Source organism: Solea senegalensis, linkage group LG14 (genome assembly GCF_019176455.1).
Source record: "Solea senegalensis isolate Sse05_10M linkage group LG14, IFAPA_SoseM_1, whole genome shotgun sequence".
NCBI lineage: Eukaryota > Metazoa > Chordata > Actinopteri > Pleuronectiformes > Soleidae > Solea > Solea senegalensis.
Genome location: NC_058034.1, coordinates 7,883,481 through 7,901,204, shown reverse-complemented (window position 1 = coordinate 7,901,204; position 17,724 = coordinate 7,883,481). Strand labels below are relative to the sequence as shown.

General features: G+C 41.2%; 1 protein-coding gene across 4 annotated transcripts; it reads right to left on the bottom strand.

The window, feature by feature from the left end:
* Positions 1-316: 316 nt before the first annotated feature.
* LOC122781331 (LIM/homeobox protein Lhx8) lies at positions 317-11,007 on the bottom strand. Of its 4 annotated transcripts, XM_044044984.1 has the most exons (10): positions 10,986-11,007; positions 8,837-9,101; positions 8,060-8,130; positions 7,372-7,497; positions 7,084-7,205; positions 5,882-6,102; positions 4,930-5,033; positions 3,517-3,612; positions 1,816-2,005; positions 317-923 (listed from the first exon to the last, which is right to left on the bottom strand). In XM_044044984.1, exons 2-10 carry the CDS (start codon positions 8,925-8,927, stop codon positions 847-849), a joined length of 1,098 nt encoding a protein of 365 aa, XP_043900919.1. In that variant the 5' UTR covers positions 8,928-9,101; positions 10,986-11,007; the 3' UTR covers positions 317-846. The 4 variants fall into 4 exon arrangements, with proteins under 4 accessions (XP_043900919.1, XP_043900917.1, XP_043900916.1 ...); XM_044044982.1 differs by lacking the exon at positions 8,060-8,130 and having other exon boundaries at positions 8,841-9,101; positions 10,986-11,003; XM_044044981.1 differs by lacking the exons at positions 8,837-9,101; positions 10,986-11,007 and having other exon boundaries at positions 4,903-5,033; positions 8,060-8,239.
* Between the last annotated feature and the right edge of the window lie 6,717 nt (positions 11,008-17,724).

The window sequence follows — 17,724 nt, the reverse complement described above, 5'->3', positions numbered from 1 at the left end:
AGAAACTGATAGTAATGCCATATATGTCGAGGTACACTGAAGCCTTTCCACCTCCACACTGTACAGTAAATGTAGGGTTGAAAATGATTGCACTCATCCATAAAAATGCACTCAAAGGAAACAAGGGTTTTAGAAACTGCTGGGAGAGGTTTCAAGATTCCATGAAAATGAAATTATATTGATCTGAACACTAATGATGCATCATCGCCAGTGGAGTCTGAGCCGTGTCTTCACGTGCATGTGTGTGTGTGTGTGTGTGTGTGTGTGTGTTTGTTACCTTTTCCCAGCATAAATACTGACCTTGTCAGGACCAGTAGTCCTTATGGAGTCCCAAACCTGGTCCTAATCAGGCAGAACCTCATTTTTGAGTCAATGGTTAAGTCGAGACAGCTAAATGGTGGTGCAGTGGCTAACATTGTCGCCTCACAGTAAGAAGGTCACCAGGTCGGCTCCTGGTTCCACTGATGTGTGTATGTTCTCCTTATGTGTGTGTGTGTGTGTGTGTGTGTGTGTGCGTGTTCTCTCTGGGTTTCTCTCTTCCTCCCACAGTCCAAAACAATGCAAATGGAGTTATTGGATGCTCAGAATTGACCGTATACGTTTGAGTGTGAGAGTGAATGGTTGTTTGTCTCCATGGGTGTTGGTCCCACTCAGGGTGAACCAGTGGTACAAAATGACTGAATGAATGAATGAATAGTTACGTTTAGGGCTATTCAGTTGTGGTTAGGTGAAGGTTAGGGTTAGGTATAAACCAGATTGGGTTAACCCTCTGTGCTGTCCTAATGAATGGAAGTGAATGCACTGTTCTTATAAGAATAGACGTGTGTGTGTGTGTGTGTGCGCGGCTCAGGCGTGAGACACAGGCAGGGAGGTCATGGCATGGGCTGGCAGCAGTGGCTGAAACATGGGTGGAGGAGGGTGCACTGTGGGCACACAGAGCACCAGAATCATTACAGTGACTGACACATTTAACACACAAAAGCTCATCTTGTCTGATTGATTATTGTCACCAACATGAAACCCGATCTGATCTTATTTAGGATTATAATGTAAATCTCTTAATAAATCTGTTAATATCAGCTATTTTACAGAAATCAGTGACCACCTGTTGGAACGATGCTCAGCCATTGTTACAACCTGCTTGTGAATGTATTTTATATTATTTTATATATACTTTTTATAAAGTAGTCACATTGAACACAAGAAAAAACTGACGTAGCTACCAAGAGTGATGTACAGCATGTTGATAACCATATTACTCATCCTTTCCTTGTCATCTCATTCATACCTGTGCATGTTTTTTTCTCTTAGTGTTAAATATACAATGAGATTATCCACATGTACAAGTTAACCTTTATTTTTATTCTGACCCATAGGTTAATATTTGAACACAAATAAAAGAGATTATGGAGCTGCCTCTCCTTGTGCTTTTGGTTTGTTAAAACACTGGAGATTATTTTCTGTTTAACTTAACCTGAGCAGTGAGTGAGTCGAAAAAATAATCTTGATGTTAGATTAAGTAAGATTACATCAGGTCATTCAAACAGCTATGCTAAAAATAATACATGAATGAATAAATAAATAAATAAATAAATAAATGTTAAAGCAATTAAGTCTAAATTTTAGTTAAAGTGATCCGCTTTATTTTCTTCGTTGTCTTTGGTGTATCACACGTTATCATTTCATGTGTGCTTGTGTTACACGTACAACAACATACGTGTGTGTGTGTGAAACCATGTGTGAAACAGAAACACTATATTTAAAATGTCACAATCATTCAGGTAAAAAAAAAATCATTAAAAGTCCGGTTCTCACTGTCTATGAAGGAGTGTAGTGCTGAGAGCATTGACCCCTCTGGGCCTCCGTACGCTGTGTACTGCAGCTCCTCGGGGGTCGGGGTTGGCTGGGGGGGGCGGCTGGGCTGCAGGGAGGTCATGGGGGCGCTGGAGCTGTGGTTGGGGCTCACGTGCTTCTTGTGGCGCGCTCGGCAGTTCTGGAACCAGACCTGAGTTCACAGAAACAGCGTTTGAAATATATTATTTATTTATATTTTGACATGTATTATAACGTGACGTTATGATGCAATGTTTTCCACTCCATTTGAGATGTAGTGGATCATTTTAATAAAAAATAAAAAAAAATTCTAGGCATAACTGAATTTGTGCTTGAGGCGCATTCGTTATCAAAGCTGTGCCTGAACCCACAGCTGTGTAAACACACACCAGCCATTTCAACACACTTCCATCATTTATATATATCAGACGGAGCAATAATGGAAATATGACTGATAGTAATAAAATATGCATTCTGTTGAATACTGAGTATCCTTTTCATTTATTGGTACATACAGTGCTTTATGTCACAGATGCCCTAAATGAACAGCAACATCATTATTCATGCAGTGGCTCCTGTAGTAGCTCCTTAACCGAAATTACATTTTAAATGCTAAAATATACTGATTATTTTTACCCATGAATTTTAAAATGTACAAAAAATAGACAAAAATAATAAAGCACATTATTATTATTTCTTGATTAAGATGTCAAATTATATTTATTTAACTTTTTTACTTTGTTTTAGTGGTTGAATGTTATGCTTCTCAGAGAAGAAGCTCTAAAAAGTTGAATTCAGTTTGTTATTTGCCAAATAAATAACAGTAACATTTTTTGTTTTAAACAGAAAATGTATTCACGTTTTTACAACAGTTGGTCTAATAAATGTGTTAAAAACTGTATATTTGTGTGAAAATACTGCCCTCTGTACTCATTTTCTAAACAGCTATGTTGCATATTTTGACAACCATTGTAATCACACAGGAAGTGATTTGTTTTATACCAAAACAGACGGGGGCAACAGCAACAGAGCGCCACAAGGGGCAGCCTGTGGCCAAGGGGAAAGGGAACTTGACTTGTAACCGGAGGGTCGCCGGTTCAAATCCCCACCCGGCCAAAAAGGGCTGGGGTACCCCTGAGCAAGGTACCCAACCCCCAATGCTCCCCGGGCGCCACTCAATGTGGCAGCCCACTGCTCCTAATTCTAGGATGGGTCAAAATGCAGAGGAATACTTTCCCTAAGGGGATTAATAAAAACTAACTAAACACGCTCGTGTATCAATGAAAACACAAAGAAGCACCTATAAAAACCTTCAGAGGTGAATTATGCTGCTCAAAAAAAGCAGTTTGATGTCCCCACCCGCCTCAGCACTGCTGCTGTATACACACAAACGCTCCCTCAGTCAGGTCTGGTAGTATTGAGCCCATAAATACTGTTACATCACTTCTGTTTACAAAGACCAAACAAACAAATGGCAGAACACCAGCAACATAAATCACCAGTATGGTAATTATGTCGTTGCTCAAATATTGTTTTCCTCTTATTTGTTTTGCGTACTTTCTCATTCGTCACCTTTTTCATTAATGCTAATGTTTTCAAGCACCTTGAATGTCCTTAATAAAGGACTTGTCTTCCTTCTTCTTCATCATCACCATCATCATCATGGCGTGAAGCTTCACTGACCTGAATGACTCTTCGACTGAGGCCCGTCTGCTCCGCCAGCTTCTGTAGTGTTTGGGCGTCTGGGTTGTTGTCCTGAGCAAACTGGGCCTGCATTACCTGCAGGTAAGAAATAAAAATAAATCAGATTTACTTTGTTGTCCTCTCAGGGAATCAAATAAAGCCACATTTACTGGTGTGACGGGGGTTTTGTCTGTGTCAAATTCAATGTTCTTTTCCTTGTGATTTCAGTTGTGTATAATGACAATAAAGATCCTCTCTGTCCTTTTCCTTTCCTTTAAAATAACCTTACTCCAGTTTATTTTAATTAACCCTTAGAACACAGGGCATTTCGGGTGCTTTTGTCCATCACTCTGTTAAAACGCACAGTATATACAGAGGCTACAAGAATGTGCAGTATAGAGTGTCTTATATCCTTTCTGTAGGCAATCTGATCAAATGTGTTTTTTTCATTTTCACCAACTATATAAACACACCTGAGCAAAACGTACTAATAATGTTTAAAATGTGGTGACTTTTTCTGCACAATTATTGCTACTTTATATTACTACGAAAAATCCAATATTAAATGAATCATAACTTTGACTCTACGACAAAAAAAAAAGACCAATAAACACACAGCCCCAGGACGTCCATATAAGGAGCTGTGTATTATTCCCACGGTAATTTACCACGGGTGCACCTGCGGCACAGAGCTGTGCCGAGTGAGCACTAAGGGTAATGATATGATGAGAAGCCTGCGCATCAGGCGGAAGGACCAGGCAATGAGGGGTTAATGGAAGTGTTTTTGCAGGGGACACGTCAGCATGCAGACGAGCTGGGAATCAAACCCCCAACACTGACCCACAGCTGCTCAGGTCTATGTCAAAGCCAGTGCTGTTATCAAATCATGTTGTGTTTAATAACGACAGTGTAGATTGAACTGAAAAGCTCTTGTGTATAATAATTATTGTTGCACAGAGGGACGAAACAGATCAATTATATTATTTAAAATTCAACCTTTTCTCACTGGTTTTTATTGGAATAAACTGTGGTGTATATAAATCATTTATTTTAATTCTGTCGCTACTCATCCAGCAAAAGTTCCAGCATTTTTTGAAATGTTTACTCACTTCCGAGTGATTTAATGCAGTTTTCTGAGCATTTCATCATAATATTTTAAAGGCTGAAGCTAATATTTTATGCCCGACATCTTTATCTTTACACTGGAGAGCGTAAATTGTTTGTTTTGCTTGTTTTGGGGGGAAAATGCTCATGCATTTGTGAAGCCGAGACACATTTTCATGCTAAGACTTATATATGAATCGTAGTTATGTCTTTTTGTCCAACACTGCACTTCATATAATTACATGTGCGCTTGTTTGTTCTATCAGTAAACGTGACGGGTACTTGTGCTGACGGATGATGGAGGTTAACCTGCAGCTGGTCGGCGGTGAAGCTGGTCCGAGCTCTCTTCGAGGGTTTGGGCTGGTTAATCTCCTGCTCGGTGGGCACAGCCCCCCCCATGTTTACATTGTTTCCTGAAACAAAGACGTGCTATTAGAAAATCAAGAGGGACATTCAGTTTCTGTAGAGGATCAGAGGGAATTAAGACAGACGGTTCATCTGCGTGCACATTTTTTTACAAATATAAGTGACTTATATAAGTAATATAAGACAATAAGAATCAACATGGAATTGTTGGGGAATAAAAAAACACTCTCCTCCCTCTGGATTAAGCTGGAAAATATTTAGTGCACTTCTTTCTTTCAGCAGGTTTTGTTGATATACATTATAACACACATTCATAACAATATATGGCAACACTTAAATATTTAAAGTGCAGCAGATACTATGTGTGGAATAATAATACAAAAAAAAATCTCGTTTGTATGTTCTCGTGGTTTCTAAAACCTGTAGAGGTTAAACTGATGGTTAAATGGTCTGGCAGTGAGTGGGCATGGTGACCCTGTCACCTGAAGGGCTCCAGTGACAGAAAATGAATGAATGAATGAATGACATGTAATTCCATGTTTAACTCAGTTCATTTCCAATCCAATCCAAATGTATTTATAAAGCATGTTATAAAACTGACCAAAGTGCTGTACAGTTAGACATAAAACAACAATTTGATTTTATGAAACCTACAAAAAAAAAGCCCCTACAGACATTTCAGTCTGGACAGACTAAACCAAGCCAAGCCAGTTTTAAAACAAACACTATCACAATTTAATTCTAAATAGGTTATCAATATGTTTTTTTTTGTATGCTTTTTTAATGTTTCAGAAGATTGGTTAAACTTTACAAATCTTTTATTTATTATTACTGTTTCAAATGAAGAAGAAAACAACAGTATAACAATAATAATCATTGTGTGTTACACACTCACCTTTCTCCACGGCTCTCTTCAGGTTGTCCAGCATGCACTCGTAGTGGACTGTGCACAGAACCTTCTCCTCCACGAGCGCGAACTCCTCCCCGGTGGACAGTTGTCTCTTACAGGAGAAGCAGGCGAAGCAGGCCAGGTGATACACGTTCCCCTTCGCCCTGCGGACCCAGTCCGTGGCGTGGATGTTCCTGCCGCAGCACGCGCACCGCGTGCCGTATCTTCTGCGGGTGAAGGACATGCACGTCACACTCGATCCTCTTTTCTTTTCTTTTTTTTTTACTCTTCTCATTATCTGTATTTTTTCACTGGGTTTTTGTTTTGCTTTGTTTGTGGGTTTTATTTTACAAAAATGAAGAAGAAGAAAAACTGAGTGTCTTTTCTGAGCAGCATTTAGATTTTTAAAGTGTTTTTTTAAGTGTGTGAAATGTAACATTTATACCTCACCCTTCCTTTCCAAGTGTGAGAACATATAAAACCTTCAGTTTGCATCTAAACTCAAAATATGTTTAGTTACTGTTAAAAACATAAAGGTCCGAAATGGTGGCCTCTGCAGATCTGATCCAGCTCCTCATATAAATATAAAGGCTAATAAACAAAACAATTCACAAAACAGGTGATTTTGCATGGATTATAAAAATTTGTATTTTTTTAGTAAGTAATTTTATCTTCAATTGACTGTCAAATAAAAATGAGTCCACCTAAAATTGGCACACTGGGCCTTTAATAAAACACTTGGCTAATGTAGGTGACTGGATGCTTTACTCTCCAGTTCTAAATACAGTTTTTATTCATTAATTTGAGTATTTATTAATTGAGTCCTGTGCCAGATTATAGCCATTGGTTAGTTTACATCTGAATAGGCAGATTAATAGAATAAAACAGCATTTAACTCATTTAATCTGACTGTTAAAGCTGAGGTCAAATGTGGAGACCACTTACTCGAAGGTTTATGTGTTTCATATTTGGATAAACTGACTGGTTTATTGTGCCTTTATTTTCCAAATATTTTAAATTAATTAAGTTATTTTTATTCGTGTTGTTATTATTATTATTATTATTATTATGATTACACAATATCCGAAAGACTACATTTATTTAATTATTGGCCATTTCATATTTAAACACAATATTTAGTTTCTGCCATTTCGTTGCAGCGGCTTCAGTTTTCGTTGGATGAATCCTCAAAGAATCGATGCGCATACCGAAAGTAATCCACTTTGCAGAAAACCTCATTTTCTTTGATGTAACAGCTCGTGTGGCTGCCAAGTGAAGTCTGGCACACGCTGCACGAGAGACAGCGCACATGCCAGCACAAGTCGTTCACCTAAACCAAAGAAAAGGGGATAAATGATATAAAGTTTGCACAGAGTACAGAGTACATGCTTTAATGCCTGCACAACCACAGCAATGCAAACACAAACATAAATCCGCTCCAAAGGTTTTGCTGGATATTTGAAAAGGAAGATAAATAAATACAAGGCTGTGTTTACCTTTAATAAATACTTATCCACAATTTCCTCGTTGCAGCTCGCACACAGTGTTCCGCCCAGCAGCGGCGCGGATGCCATCGTCTGCAGCGACGACGCGTCTTCATCCAAAACTTCCACCGGCGCGCCCTGAAGGCACCAGAGCTGCGGTTAGACAATTACGCACACGAACGGATTGCCCCACACTTGGAGAACAAGCAGGATTAGAACCTGAAATGTGTTTAAAACTCCCTCCACCTGTCACTGAGGTAAAAACACACCTTTATTATCTGTGTGTTTATTTTCACTACATGCAGGTCACACTTCTGCAGACGTGACCGAATCACATACAATCATCATTTACAAAAAAAAAACATTTTTACGTTTTTAAAGAGACGATTTGAATGATGGAGAAGAATTCAATGATGCTGTGCCAATTGTTTTTTTTCCATCCACATAAAACACTCAAACCTGCACCAAGGCCGCCGAGTTTCCCACAGTGTTATTATTACACTTTCTTATCTCGCAAAATTATTTAAAATAACAACGAATCTGCACTCAAATCGAACCATTGCTTCATTGGCCCTTAACCTACAACTCTGGGAATTTTCATTAAGATACGTCTATTATTTTCTTATGTTGTCCTCAAACATTGACTGAATTCTGCCCAAAAAAATAAATATATATAAAGTTCATCCACTGAACGGCCTACCACGATGTCTCCACTGTCCTCGGGGCATGTGCCCAGCAGCTCCTCGTCTCCCCTGCAGTCTTCACACATGTCTGTGGGAGGACGTCGTGTCTCTGACACGCACGCCACCGTAGCTTGGTTAAATAATGGCCCCCTGCCCCTTCACATAACTATCATGCCCCGCGCTTTTCACCATGACAACGACGGCGACCGCGATTACCGAAATGACATTTAAAAGAGAAGTGTAGTCATTACCTAGAAAAACAGACAGCACTTGAACTAATACCCACAGTACTTAATCCCACGTGCATTATGTTCTTCAGATCTGCATTTTGTGAGGCTGGCGGCTGCCACCACTGTGCGGCCGCGCGTGCGCGCACGTGCCGCGGTGCGAGACCCAGACGCGCCAATTACGCGCGTCAATCAAAGAGCAGCGCCGGGTCTCGAGGAAATAAGGGGGCTGATTTATTTAATAACAGCAATCAAAAAGGCTAAGTTCACCACAAACGTCAGCCTCGTAACCAAACGGTGAAGAGGTCTCATTAACTACTTGAGGTTTAATTGCAGAATCCAGGGAGGGATAATTTCCCTCCACATTTCTCACAAGTTGTGAAAATAGTGAGGTGTCAGCGTGTGGAAGTGTGACCTTTAATGACACACTGACGTCCACTCTGGCTTAATTGACAAAGCAATTTTAATCACTATTTAACCTCCGACGTGATTCGCACTGACTCGCGGTCCAACCTGCAGCTGCGGGGAGACAAACACGCGCACCTTCTGTCCTCAGTGTCCCATCACTCACCTCGTCATCGTTGGACAGCAACGGGGACTCGCGCTCGTGCTCGCCAACGACGCAGCACTCCACTTTCACTTCGCCCTTCCAGCGCATGTCTTGCGTCCACGAGTGTCTTCTGCTCCGGGACTCCTGCGTGCGTGGATCTGTCAGTCAGTGTGTGTCTCGGCTGCGTGTGTCAGAGGGAGGATCAGAGTTCATGTTTTGCTTCTGCCGCTCTGAGGCCGCGCCTACCGAGGCGAGAAAGCGTGCTGTGTGTTTTTATATGAGCTGTGGAGAGGGAGAAGAAAAACACAAATCTGTCAAAATGATTTCATTCACAATGATTTAAAAGTGCATTTATAATGTAAATAATTGGAATTTACCTCCGTGTTGTTTATTGTCCTGTGACGTCAAATGCACAATAATAAATCACAGCATATCTATGCATTATACTGTAGTACTGAACTCAGTATTATACAGTATTCCAAAGAAGAAGAACACTATACTGTGTTTGGTTGCTTTATATGAAAGCTAAAATGTAAATGATGATTATTATAATAAATCGTATTATTATACTGCACATCTATTGCATTATTATTGATATTTTGATGAATAAATATCATGCATATTAAGAGATTAAAATACATTACAGTGCACAAACAAAAACAACAAAAATCAGCTGGTGGCATGCATAGATATTTCAGGGGACAGGGGCTCAATTGTTTGTTTGTTTTTGTTTAGGCAGAAGGCCTTGCTAATGTCAGATAGTCAATAACTTGTCTCATACTTTTACTTTGGATATATTCAGTGCATTTGCGAAAGAAAAATGTTGTAATGTCACATTAACTTGGTAATATATGAACAACCCTAACCCTGAGAATCACTCATGAAGAGTTAAATGATGATCCTGTGATTTACAAGAGAAAACAGCAAATATCAATGTCATATATTTAAAATAAAAATAAAAAACTCAATAAAATCTGCTTAATTTCAATTTAATCCTGTGAGATCAGATCTGATTAGAATCCCACTGATTTAAGGGACCTGGAGGTCAATATGTGCTGTTACAAACCACTTTTAAATTAAATAATCAATTATTGAATATGTGTCATTTCTGCAGTGGTGCTTTTTGTTGTTTCTTGTGCGTTTGTTTTCGGGGATTGGTGGCCGAGTTTGCACGGTCATTAAATAAACTGAGGGAAAAAAAAGGTGCACACTCTTCAGGAGCTGCAGTATGTCTATTTCTTCTTCTTCTTCTACTAATAATTTAAGGTTACACACTGAGAGGTGTAACACCGCCCTCCACAGTTCAAAGTTAAGTTTAGACGACGTTTCTGCACTGATGCCTTTTTCCACATCACATCGTCTGATGTCTACAGGTATACAATCATACATATATATATATATATATATATATATACACATATAATATATATATATATATACATATATATACATATATATACATATATACAATACACTGTACTTCCAATATATTAGGTTCCCTGCACCAGTTAAAATACAGTAAACATATTATATGCAGCAGTTCGGCTGCTGTGTGATTTAATCAGTATCCAGACAACAGTCATTAACTTAGTTTGAATGCTAAAATAATGTGTTTATCTTAAAATAAGGTATAAGGTATAATAAAAATGGGCATTGCGATGATGGGTGCTAGATCCTTGAGGCCCCGCAATTCCCTTGAAACACCTCTGACAAAAGGAGCAATCACAAATTATTAATTTATGTATAGTACACTCCTCTGTCAGCAACACATGGTTAAAATGGTGCCACTAGTCAACCTTGGCAAAACGTCTGCTACAATTCTGCGGCCACAAAACACAGTGAGGATCCTTCACTGAGGTTAAAACACAAACACTGCTGTGTAAAAAAAATACCTGAAATACAGACAAAAGTTCAAATGTGTTCTAAGCATTACTCTAGTTATTAGAATACATGTCGACTAAATCACAACTGTATTCTATGGCCAAAAAAAACAATATGTTTTATGTAATATGCACATTTTTCATGCGTTGAAGTTAAAACACAGTGCCTAAATAAACCATGGAATAATGCACAATACAAGTATCTAAACTAACTGGTGACAACAACATGCATCCGAGCTTAAACATAACACCTGGATTATGTTAAGTACGTGCACTACTTACTCACCCGTATAATTAAACACTTGATCTGCAGACTCTCCCTTAATAGTTTGATGAAAGGTGGAACAAAAAGACTTCACCGTCTCTTCAGTCTATAGACACATGAAGAAAGCCGTCAGTCGTTTTGTTTTAAAGTGTGGCAGCAAAGTGGTTTAACGTGGTGTCAGTTTAACGCGACGTCTCAACATAACAACAGAACGGACATGAGTCAAATTCATTGTTTCTATCCCTTCAGCTGCACCACACGGTTGCTCTGTGTAGAAAACGAGGCAGACCTATCAGCATCGAAGCACTGACGGACGGAGGGTTTATTGGGAAGGGCCTTACTTTATGCAGGCTGCCATCTTGCGCCACAGTATTTCTACAGTATCCCGAAAAAGGACAAACCAGCAAGCATTTTGCACTTTGCATTTTTGAGGAGGAAGCTTAGGGCTGGGTCGTACTTGTCACATTCCACGTCTGAGGAGAGCGGCGTCGCAGCTTGGCATGAGCCTACAAGCCTGTAGCTCAGTTCATACTTTAACAAGGCGTCTCATGCAGACTCCCCGTCATATTCCACTTCATTTCCTTGTATTCTTTGGGCACCGACTTGTACATGTGTGGGTATTGGAAGCCTTCCGTATAGTCCATATAGTTTCCATAGTTACGTCTTCTTCGTTGTCTCTTTTGATCTAAACAAGAACCTGCTACTAAGTGGACTGCAGGTGTTGTGCTACAGGGATCATGTGCAGTAGGTGCATAAGATCCACTCGAAATCAAACTGGAGTTGTGCACTGATTCCTTAATGTAGCGTGGGCTAGGGGTGGGAATACACATGGTCCACGATACCAATAATATCACGATACATCGATTCTGTGATAATCAATATATTGCAAGACTGCAATATAGATTGCATTATATAGCGATACTTCACTATATCTGTCTGACTGAAGAAAACAGAAAGGTAGCATGAAAAGTTAAATGTGCAGGATTGCTCTATTTATTCAAAACATAGAGAACAAAGTGCATAAGTCTCTGGATTGAACACGGATGAGGCATCTCTTAACGTAGCTTTCTCCGCCATTATCCCGCTGTAAACTCCCTCTTCTTCAGTCAGGTAACTTTCGCCAAAGTTTCCCCACATTCATTTGAGCAGCGCCGCCGTGAGGAGACATCAAGTAATGACACTCGGCAAGTAAAAACTGGCAGGGACTGTTTACTTTAGGGTAGTCTAAATGTTACACACTGGACCAGGGTCTCTCAGTCCTGGTCCTGGGGACCCACTTCCCTGCATGTTTCAGATGTTTCCGTGCTCCAAAACACCTGATTCAAGTGGTCAGATCATCATCAAGCAGGGAAACATCTAAAACATTCAAGATGGTGGGTCCCCAGGACCAGAATTGAGAAACACCGGTTTAGAACGCCTTCATTTGTTAAAATATCGATATTTGCCCCGGCTTATCGATTATTGTATTGCACCCCAGCATCTACCAATGTGGACCTCTGTGCTCACAGGTGTGCAGAGTATATGACTTAGCACGTATTCTGCCAAAAGAGAAGTACCTCTTCCTTTCTGCTACTAAATGCAGAGGTTAATATAGTTCCCTGAGCTGAGGAATCGTCCTTTATTACTCTGCAGTCTCACCATCACTACTTCTTACACAGTAAACCTTCACATAACCAAGGTCTCATGAACCAACACCTGGGCTTTGCTGAAAGGAAACATAAATGTCCTTGGACTCCTGCCCTTTATTTTATATTTTCACTGACTCATTTAACCCAGACACTGTGGCAATCCCACCCATCATCATCATCACCACACACACACACACACACACACCATTCCACCCCCCACCACCATGCACACACACACCAAAGTGGGCTATTTTTTTACTTGCAGCCGTTTTCATGGGACAACAGTCCGACCTGCATGGGCATGAGTCTGCATCCTTATCACAGACGGATAAAGGAGTTAGCGTGCCTCCATCGAGATGTGTCCTGTTCCAGCTGGTGGAGATGAATGCCCTTTATCAGATTATACATCTGCAGCACTGCATACTGCAGAGCAGACGTTTCACTGGGGCAGCGTGCGATTCTGTGTGGATATGAAGCCACTGTTCAAAGTCTGGATGAGTCTTTGAACACTGCAACACTTTAAAGAAGTGGGGAAACTGCCTCCCTTTGCTCACAGTGACACACACACATGCAGAGGTCTGGAGTGAGAGGAGAGCTGTGTTTAGCTACACATGATAACCCAAAGTCACGAGCATGAGAATTTTATCAGGACAAGACAAAGTATCTTTCAGATGTGAAAAAGACTTTGAACGCACCACTTGTGGACTCCCTGATATGAGCTCAGATGGTTGGAATAGATGTGTATCTGAGTGTGTAACAGTTGCGTGTTTTCAGTTTCAGCTCTGCATGGCTGAGTTCATAAATGTTTTTTCTGCTGATGTGGACCAGACAAAAACAATGTCTCATCTGTCAACATACTTACAGACTGGTTTGACTGCTTTGCTGCTTTACCTCCATCCTTGAATTTGGCTGCTGGTGTATGTGCAGCGTGACCTAAAATAAAAAAAAAGTTTGATAAGGTATCAATATCTGATCCCCGATACTGATTCCTGGAAAATACGTTTTGATACCAATTCATTCTTTAGATCTTGTCCACATATCTTCATTCAAAAGTGCCAGCCTCTCAAGCTGTGTGCAATTGTTTTATTATGAAAGTAAGTTAAAGGAGTTTTACCCTATAACTTAAAATACACACATTATTCTCTAAATTCCTCATTTTGTGACTTCATCAGAGATTTAACTCCAATTTGACTGTTTAGAAGGGAAATAAAAATCACATATTTCAGCAAGGGCTCAAGTGTGTGAAGCCCCAAACAAAGATGCATGTTCACATGTGTCAGCTTAAACAAAAACTACGAGAGAGGGCAACAGAGCTGCACATTCAAAACGATAAAAACAAACAAAAACACACTCACCCACCCACAAAAGTCTCCAAAGGACATACGGTGAGACATCTAAACAAAAAGAAAAAGTAATAAGGAGCTGAACCTATCATCCTCCTTTTTTACTTCCCATTTGTTTTGTGTGTGTAGAAGATGATACACGACCCACATACAGTACGGATGAGGAATGTAGGCGACGTCTGAGCGGCGGCGAGCGCTCGGCCTCCTCTGAGAGACAGTCTCTTAATTTGCTACTTCCACACGGACCTTTGCTTTCTTTAGAGCTGCAACTGCTCATTTCTTTCATTGAAATCAGTCCAAATTGGGGTGGTTTACAATTGACACAACCAGTTGGGCATGACCTTTTCTCCTTGCTCTAAATGGGTACTCATTGAATCTGAAGGGGAATAGGTGGGGTGCTGGAGGAGGGACGGTGGCTGTGGGGTGGGAGGAGGAGGATTTGTGTTGGCTGCGGGGATTGGGTGGAAATCACAGCAGTGAAAATGGCAGTGCAGTGAAAGAGGGGCCTGATTGTATCGGGGCAGCGTGTGAGAAGGAGCAGCATGTGAGAGGTCACATAGGGAAAGCCACATAAGGAAAAAGTGCTCAACCAGTAATGGCCCACTTGACAATCACACAGGCACAAAACTGTGCTATTTAACACTGATTGCGAAAACTGTTGCTCCCCCTTCCTCCCCCATCTCAGAACTGCATGACTCCCCAAGATCTCCTTGCCACCTCCCAGCTAACAGCCAAGACCTTTTCCTGAATGGAATTTATAATCGTGAATTATAAATGAAATTATTATTATCATTTTGTTTTCACTCTCTACTTTTGATAGATAATGTTTCTAAAAAAGTACATGCTTGTTTATTTGGCAAGAAAAATAGCAACATTTCACCTGCTTTTTAATAACTGTTATACAAAGAGTGGAAGAGGTAGCACTTCATTCTAATATTTGGTATTTCTTATCCACTTTTTGATTTGTTTAATATCATTAATATGTAACATCCCATTGTTATATATCAATCAATCAGTCAATCAATCAATCACTCAACCTAACGACAAGTAAAATGATAGCAGTAAACATAAGCAGTCCCTCACACATACAGTGTGTATGTGTGAGGGACTGGTTATGTGTCCATTGACATTTATTTCCTGGAGACTTATTTTAACCTTAACCATAATTACGACTGGTCTAACCTTAACCCTGACCTTAACCCAGTACCTCTCAAATAGTGAAAGTGATAGTAGAAAATATTTCTGTCCCCTAGGGAGGGCATGACAGAAAATAATTGAGAACCACGGCCTTAACCTAACGATTAAACATGTCTTTGCCTTAAAATGCAGTCATTTACATTATGGGGGCTTGATTTTTGTCCCCATAAGGAACACAAGTCCCTTAATAATGACATACAATATTGACATGACACACAGCCTGGTTAACCCACCGAGGAAGGGTTTGCACTGGCTGGGCTGTGAATGGGGAATTGGGTGGAAATCACAGCAGAAAGAGGGCCTTGAATGCAGCATGCCAGAGGGAGAATGCTGCTCCCTCTAGGAAAGCCACATAAGGAAAAAGTACTTTTATCCACCAGTAATGGCCCACTAAAGAATAATAATAATTCATTTATTTATAAAGCAGTCAAAGTGCTACAGAAGCTGGTTAAAAGTGCACACAAAAACATAAATTAAAAGACATTATAAATCAATGGCAGCCCTTTTGGTATGTTTTCCTGAACCAAAGTGTCCAGTTGTTGTTGTTTTTTTAATTTCCACAGTCTGTGTTGCCCTCAGGCAGCATTCCAGAGCCTTGGAGCAGCTGCTAAAAAGGCTTGATCTCCCATTGTGTGAAGTTTGGTCCTGGGGGGACAGAGACGGTAAGTATTTGTGGATCGGAGGCTTCTTGATGTGGATTGTGGCGTGAGGAGTTTTTGGAGGTATTGTGGGGCGTGTCCATGAATGCACTGGTGGATGGGGAGCCACTGAAGTGTCCGGAGAATAGGTGTACTGTGTTCAAATTTCCGGACCCTCATCAGGATCCTGGCAGCACTGTTTTGGATATGTTGAAGCTTTTGAAGGGTCCCGCCAGGGATCCCGATGAGGAGTGCATTACAGCAATCCACTCTGGAGGAGACAAAAACGTGGACCAGCCTTTCAGCATCACTGAGGGTGGAGTTTACCAAGATTCCTGAGGTGAAGGAATGCAATTTTGCTGAGGTGGTTGACATGGGATTGAAATGACAGATGGGGGTCAAATTTGACTCCCAGATTTGTAACAGAAGGGGAGAGCGTGATGGAGAGGCCAGAAAAAGAGATGCAGTTTAAATGGAAGGAACAAAGTTGGTGAGGGTTTCCAATTTGGATGGCTTCTGTTTTGATGCTGTTTAGCTGGAGGAAGTTGTTGGACATCCACACTTTTATCTCCTCCAGGCAGGAGGTGAGTGCTGATGGGGGTGTAGGGGAGGCTGGGTGCAACCTCACAGATAGAGCTAGTATCATCGGCATAGCAGTGGAATGAGACTCCATGCTTTCCGATGATGTGGCCCAGGGGGAGCATGTAGGGTTGGACCCTTGTGGGACCCCACAGGTGACAGTGTGGGGCTGCGATTTAGCATGCCCCAGGGCCACATACGCAGCTCTATCTGTGAGGTAGGACCCAAACCAATCCAGAGCGGTGAATTAACATTTGAATAACATTGTGATCTTGCTGTGGAAAGTGCTCTGCTGTAAGTCTTCTGGTGTTCTTGGTAAGCAACTTTGTGGACAGTTGGGCCCGATGGAAGGCCTTGGGTGTTGAGCTCCAGCAGCTGCGATGGTGTATACTGGAGCATGGCGCCCGGTGGATGTGATGTGGTCCCGGTGTTGACAGTCAGCCATAGTCCCTGCACACACACGTGCAGGACCACAGCAGAAAGCCCACCGCCAACAGCCCCAGCAGCAGAGCCGACATCCACGGGATATTTTGGCGGAGCATGTGGAGCATGTGGCCCTAGCCCAGCACACGCAGGGTGGTGCGAGTGGTTAGCAAACGGCTATAGAGTTATTTGCGACAACACAAAGAGGTGACCGCAGAAGATCTCTGATGACCATTTACAGAAAACCCCGGTGGTATCAGTTGATATGAGACCAAGGGCATGCCAATGCCAAAGCACAGCAGGGGCGAGTTTGACAGCAGCAGGTATGATTCATCCGTAAAACAATGATGTCAAAGTCAAGTCTTTTCAGCCGCTAGATGTTAGAGTTCCATGTGAAGTTCAGGAGACGGCTAACAGGGCACATCAGCTACTAAATAGCAGTAAAAAAAATACTCAGACAGTGTGAGAAGCGGCGAACAGCCAGCGCCTGTGTCCTCTCCCCTTTCTCCCCGTTCCCATGAGACTTGACAATCACACAGGCACAAAACTGTGCTATTTAACACTGATTGCAAAAACTGTTGCTCCCCCTTCCTCCCCCATCTCAGAACTGCACGACTCCCCAAGATCTCCTTGCCACCTCCCAGCTTACAGCCAAGACCTTTTCCTGAATGGAATTTATAATCACCCCTCATCTAATTCTGCATTAATTGTTATTGTAAGACTTACATTTCAGTGCATTGTGATTTTTATGCCCGTGAAATGTCTGCCTTGATTACTTGTCCCCATAACAAAGACACATCCCATAATAATGACACACAGACACACACATCTCTCTCCTGTACCTTGTGCAGCCTGGTTTTGTCAAACATCCACAAGTGTGTGCAGGTGTTGAGTGCAGTGCAGAGAAACTGCTGCTGGGTGAGTCCACCATCTAAAACCAACAGTTGATGGT